General features: G+C 48.9%; 1 protein-coding gene across 1 annotated transcript in view; it reads left to right on the top strand.

Annotated features, from left to right (window-relative positions):
* The first annotated feature begins 3,807 nt into the window (after positions 1-3,807).
* LOC133354431 (inorganic pyrophosphatase-like) overlaps positions 3,808-6,620 on the top strand; it is a 7,628-nt gene continuing 4,815 nt past the window's right edge. Inside the window, exon 1 of the mRNA XM_061571252.1 lies at positions 3,808-3,839. Coding sequence (XP_061427236.1) covers positions 3,808-3,839 — 32 coding nt within the window. The remainder of the gene's footprint in view (positions 3,840-6,620) is intronic.

Below are 6,620 nucleotides of genomic sequence, written 5' to 3'. Positions count from 1 at the left end.
ACTGTATAAACTATATACTGTATGTATTTATTAATTGCATAACTGTATTGCACAGTAAAATGTAAAGTAAAAAAAAGGTAAATTTTTAGCCTACCGATATGAACCGCAATTTAATAGAAAGTTTATTCAGGAAACAATCCTATCTGCTATAAAAACTTTTAACATGCATTGAACGTATCGTATCGTGGAAACCTTAAAATTAAATCGCTAAAGCTACGTATCATACATGCATTGAACGTATCATATTGGACTGTACTCCGCAAGATTCTGTCCGTCGTCTGCACACTTTAACGATGTTAGGTTGTTGATGGCAATTTTGTCGTATCGCTATCGCCATCGTAAGATCGAAATATCGTAAGTCGGATCATCGTAACTCAGGGACTACCTGTATTCAACTTATTATCATGAGGTTTCCCAGGAGTGAAAGGCAATGGAGGGTCACTCGAAAAATGTAACTGACATTGCGTTTAAGTTTGTTGCCCTTTCCCCGCACCTTGATTCGCAAGGTTGCCTACGTAGGGTGCGAAATAAGTTCAACAAACATCGAACACACATTCCAGTGTTTAAAAATTAGCTGCAAATCACACGGTTGGGTTTACAAACATTAAAAATCGCCCCCCCTACTGCGAAACACATGACAAGCCATTTTGTTGAGCTATAATTTGTGGACAGGTGGCTTCTAAAGAAGAGCTCAATGGATCTAACTTGGCAAAATAAAAGTTTTTTGTTTTAAAAACCATGGCAGGATCCTCCTGAAAAAGAATCTCGCAACTCCGTGAGACGCTTCTGCAAGTTGCCACGACATAATTTTTTAACGATACGATATTAACTTTCATCGTGACGACTACCACGACGTCAGTTTCCCATTACGATTGCAAATGCGTTTGGCAAACTTTGTTCGTGCAAGATTTTCATTTTCTCGTGCCAAGTTGTTTCTGTTCCCATTGCTATTTCCGTCATTTGCTGTATTTCATTAGTTTTTCTCATTTTGGGTGAGCCGAGGTGTACGCCTGTCCTGGTCCCTAACGTTCTCACCCGGGTAAACAAAACATCTATTTCAACTGGACAAACATCGTCCTATCGCGATATATCGTAGAGGAAGTCTCACTGTTGAATTGCGGAACAGCATCGCCCCCTGGTGGTATATCCACACGACACAGAGCAGAGGTCGCAAACAGGTTTTGATTCCTTACCCGTACCCAGCCGTACCCGTTCCCTACCCGTACCCTACCCGAAATGAGTGACAAACGGTGACTCACCAGTGACTCACGGCCTACCCGTACCCGGCCGCACCAGGGTCGCAAACGGCTACCCGTACCTGGCCGGGTATGGGTAGCCCGGTATCGGGTAGGGTACGGGTATCGGGTACCCGATTGCGACCTCTGACACAGAGACAAATATACCCCCGCATCGCCTTGAACAGACCCCGTTGGAGCAAATGCTGTTTGCGAGCACCTATTAAAAGCGGTACTCCACATGAAACGGGTGGGAAACACCACGCCCGGTCGCCTTTATCTCTCCCAGGTACAAGTACTCGTTTAATGACCTCGGAGGAGACCCCAATGCCCCTTGTTCAGATATTCGTCAGCGAGGACATCTCTACCCCCCAAATTAAAGCGGCATGTTCATAATCACCTTCTCCAAAGCAACACTATTCTCCCGATTATAAAGACACGAATTTTTTTGCAAAAACGACGCCAACATTTGGGGTACATCTTTTGTACGTGTGTAGAAGTTCTTTCACGCCCGTACGTCGTAGCCGACCGTGCTAATTGAATTCGAACTCGGGGTGGCCATTTTTCTCGACGCCACGTGTTTTTTTTTACAGCACAGGCTTAGGTAGGGGGTCACAGGCCTGAGAAGGAAAAGATAAAGCAGACAAAGCCAACCTATCTTATTGGTTCTTTCGGTAAAGTCATGTAGAAGGGAAATAATAAAATAATAAAAATAAAACATAAAATACAATTCTCACGTTTCGGCCACAACGCAAGCAGCCGTCCTCAGGTAAAGAACAGGTCTGTCGAGAAGACAGAATCTGAACATTCAAACGCGTCTGAACATTAAGAACAGGTCTTTCCGACAGACCTGTTCTTCACCCGAGGACGGCTGCTTGCGTTGTGGCCGAAACGTCGTGAGAATTGTATTTCATTGTTTTATTTTTATTATTTTATTATTTCCCTTCTACGTGACTTTACCGAAAGAACCAAGAAGATGAATCCCTGCAGTCACGAAAGCTTTAAATCGAAAGCCAACCTACACACGTATCTCTTCACGTGAAACAAATATATTTTTCAAAAGCATACCTGTCAACCCATACGGCTTACCTGTATTCCTGTACAGGGTACATTTAGTTTTCAGCTCCAAAGGGCGTACAGCCGTTTCAATACGGGCAAAAAAATGTTGAGTCTGTTCGTGTTTCTCCCTTGTGATGGTACTTTGTAGGATTAACGTTGAGATTTATAAGTGGGCACGGGGTGACCAATAAGGTATGAACTGGTCTGTAATAAGATAAGGGGTTGGCAGGCATGCAAAGGTATTATTTACAAACACCACTGTGGTTATTGGGAGTGCATAATTCCAGAAGTTTCAGATTTTTTTGGACGCTAAACCGAACCATCAACGATGATCATCACCACAAAGTCGTCCTTGCTTGTGTTCAGGGCCAATGCCGTAATGTGTGCGACTAATGGGATGAGTAAAAAAACTTCGTATTTTTATGAGCATGGACAGATGATGGGAAAGGTGGATTCGTTCTGCCTTTACTGTATGGGGCTCACATTGTACTACTCCTGGTTCTGCAGTGAGTGTGGAGTTTGTTGAATGTTCTCCCCCAAGCTCTGCATAGGTTTGTCCTCCGTTCTCCATACCAAAGTGTAAAAACAACAACTACATAGCCAAAACATCGTCCCATTGCTAGCTGACAAAATCGCCACGGTGTCTCGATGTCAACTACCTCGCCTGGTATGTAGGGAAGTCGTGGGTACGATCCCGACCCTGACGCCTGCTGCTGTATATTTGGAGTTTGCGTGTCTCTCTCTCATCATCATCATGGTGGCTAGGAGATGTTAACTACCTCGCCTGGTGTGCAGGAGGTCGTGGGTACGATCCCGACCCTGACGCCTGCTGTATATTTGGAGTTTGCGTGTCTCTCTCTCTCTCATCATCATCACGGTGGCTAGGAGATGTTAACTACCTCGCCTGGTATACAGGAAGTCGTGGGTTCGATCCCGACCCTGACGCCTGCTGCTGCTGTATATTTGGAGTTTGTGGTGCCTCTCTGTCACCGTGGTCGCGTGGATTTTTTCCCCGGGTCCTCTCCGGTTTGTGCCCCTCCACATTTAAAATCATCATCATCACGCGTCCAAGAAGAGTGATTTGGCTGTTCTAAATGTCTACGCGATAAGCCACGAATTCGCTTAACTACCAATTATTGTGGGCCAGGTCACCGTCTGGCAAAAACAATATTGCTACATTATCTCAGTGGGCCTTACCTGGTAACATAGGAAAACATGTTTTGTGTACCTGCAATTTACTAAATTAGGATTACAGTACACACAAAGACAACAACAGCATCAGCAACAACATCACTGCGAAAACTTAAGGCACGGTGCCTTAAATAATAAACAAAAATAACGATTGTAAATGTGTTGCTGTGCTAGTAACGAATTGGCACGTCCCGTTAACGTGTCGGGTGGTGGCGAGTTTAACGACACAATTATACATTTACACGATCTTAGCCGCCCTCAAATAAACCCCCCTGTAGTATTGATACTACTACCTCCATGGAACCCGTTGAGTTAGGAGCGCATGGTGACGGCAGAACACGTGGTGACCACGAGGTGACCGCCACGTGGTTAATGAACCGAACCTGCACATCCCGTCCCAGGTCCCTCGCTCCACGTGGATGCCCCCCACTCCACTCGGTCCCCTTGTTGGGGGTGTTGTTGTTGGGGGTGTTGTTGGGGGTCCAAGATGCGTGGGGGTCCACGTGGTCCCGGAATCCAGCTGCTCCCAGCAGAGGGGTCTGGGGTGAGGGGTCTAGGGGTCCTGGTGAGGGGTCCGGGATGAGGGGTGAGGGGACTAGGGTGAGGGGTCTGGGGTGAGGGTCCTGGTGAGGGGTGAGGGGTCTAGGGTGAGGGGTGAGGGGTCTGGGGTGAGGGTCCTGGTGAGGGGTGAGGGGTCCTAGTGAGGGGTCCGGGGTGAGGGGTCCTGGTGAGGGGACTAGGGTGAGGGTCCTGGTGAGGGGACTAGGGTGAGGGGTCGAGAGTGAGGGTCCGGGGGGATGAGGGGGTCTGGAGCTAGAGCAGCGGGGTTGAGGGGTCCGGGGTGAGTGTCCTGGTGAGGGGTCTAGGATGAGGGGTCTGGGATGAGGGGTCTGGGATGAGGGGTCTAGGATGAGGGGTCTGGGATGAGGGGTCTGGGGTGAGGGGTCTGGGTTGAGGGGTCCGGGGTGAGGGTCCTGGTGAGGGGTCTAGGATGAGGGGTCTGGGATGAGGGGTCTGGGATGAGGGGTCTGGGATAAGGGGTCTAGGATGAGGGGTCTGGGATGAGGGGTCTGGGGTGAGGGGTCTGGGTTGAGGGGTCCGGGGTGAGGGGTCTGGGGTGAGGGGTCTGGGATGAGGGGTCTGGGATGAGGGGTCTGGGATGAGGGGTCTGGGGTGAGGGGTCTGGGATGAGGGGTCTGGGGCTAGAGGAGCCGGGTGAGGGGTCCAGGGTGAGGGTCCCGGTGATGGGAAGGGGATGAGAGGGGACCAGGGTGAGGGGACCGGGGTGATGGGAAGGGGGGATGAGAGGGGACCGGGCCGCTGTCTCCTCTGCGTGTGACGCAGCTTCAGCGCGGGTTCGCGTTTCCTCCATCGCCCGGGTCCGCCGCCTCCCCCCGCCGCCTCCTCCTCCCTCCCCCCTCCAAGCTGCTGTTTACACCGCCAATAACATCATCGTCTTTACCGTTGACGACAAGTAGTTGTTAATGTTGTTATTGTTATTATTATTACACAAGCTGCTGCTGCTGCTGCTGCGGGAGAGAGGCGGCGGCGGCGGCCGCGCCAACGCAGCGACACCCAGAGGCTGCTGGTGGTGGTGATGATGGGGGTGGTGGTGATGGGGGTGGGGTGGTGGTGATGGGGGTGGTTGGTGATGGGGGTGGTGATGATGGGGGTGGGGGTGGTGGTGATGGGGGTGGTGGTGATGGGGGTGGTGATGATGGGGGTGGTGGTGATGGGGGTGGTGATGATGGGGGTGGTGATGTTGGGGGTGGGGGTGGTCGGGGTGGTGGTGGGGTGGGGTGGTGATGTTGGTGGTGATGTTGGTGATGGGGGTGGTGATGGGGGTCGTGATGTTGGTGATGGGGGTGGTGATGGGAGGGAGGGGGGTGGTGATGGGAGGGAGGGGGGTGGTGATGGGGGTGATGTTGGTGATGGGGGTGGTGATGTGGGTGGTGATGTTGGTGATAGGGGTGGTGATGGGTGATTGGGTGGGGATGGAGGATGGCGATGAGTGGATGGCGATGGGGTGATAGTGTGAGCGCTATAGATTCAGATTTGGGTCTGTGAATTAATCCGCTTTCACGGGTCACTATGCGAGTCAAATTTATTTTCAGGGTTAAAATGCAACGTTTCTTTTAAATCTCGAGTAGCTGATACATATTTTACTGAACAACCTAATGACCAACATTGTATTTGGGGTTCGATTACAGATGCGTCATTTAATTAGCCAACCACCTCTCGACAGAGCCAATCGTCAAATGTGCTAAATGTTGAAAGGTCCAACAATTTTAACAAATTTTTGTCCGACGTTTCGCTGGAGATCACACCCATCATCATCAGGCGTGAAATTTTTTCCTGCTGTGGGGTCATTCAGCAGATGCCGATATCGGAAAAGCCTTGCAAGATGAACCACTTTGATAATCGAGAGGTTATTGATCAGTGCAATAAGGTGATTATATTCTATCGGTAATTGTATTAAGGCGTGCTATTGTGTTCGCAATGAATCGGGCGTATTAATGCTCCAGTGGCCCTACTTTAGCGTTAAGTATTATACCTACACGGCGACATTACAGCTACACGATCTAACCCAAAATAAACGTAATTGTGAGTTAATGTTGGGGTCGTGAAAGCCTACATATGTATATCAACAAAAACGTACAATCCTTAATCTGTGGGGTAGTTATGCATATTCAGCTCCTCTGAGATACTGGGCGCAAACTGGTCCTAACAAACACGAGAACATCATGGGACCTCCTTTGCCAGTACCAAAATATACTAATAGGGGTTTCCCCCTTTTTCTGGCAACAAAACTGACACCTTTTGCAAGGAATCATGTTTACATTAACCACAATACTTGCAGTCAAATGCAAACAAAAAACAATACTCTGATAATGTATGCATTGTCCTTGAAACTGATTGGTCCACACCAGAGACAGCTTTCTTTAGAGCAAAAGGTGTCAGTTTTGTTGCCAGAAAAAAGGGGAAAATACCCTATTAGTAAACACGAGAACGTTTCCTAATGTGAGCGTTTTACAAAGATTGTTAAATCGTTCCTCCAAAATAAATGAGAACTGCTTGGTAGTATTTCGATTTAAAGCTTTCGTGACTGCAGGGATTCATCTTCTTGGTTCTTTC

This window comes from Lethenteron reissneri, chromosome 47 (genome assembly GCF_015708825.2).
Source record: "Lethenteron reissneri isolate LAM-NWPU_2019-01 chromosome 47, ASM1570882v1, whole genome shotgun sequence".
Taxonomy (NCBI): domain Eukaryota; kingdom Metazoa; phylum Chordata; class Hyperoartia; order Petromyzontiformes; family Petromyzontidae; genus Lethenteron; species Lethenteron reissneri.
Note: the sequence above shows the minus strand (reverse complement) of the source record. Positions and strands in the feature narration are given on the sequence as shown.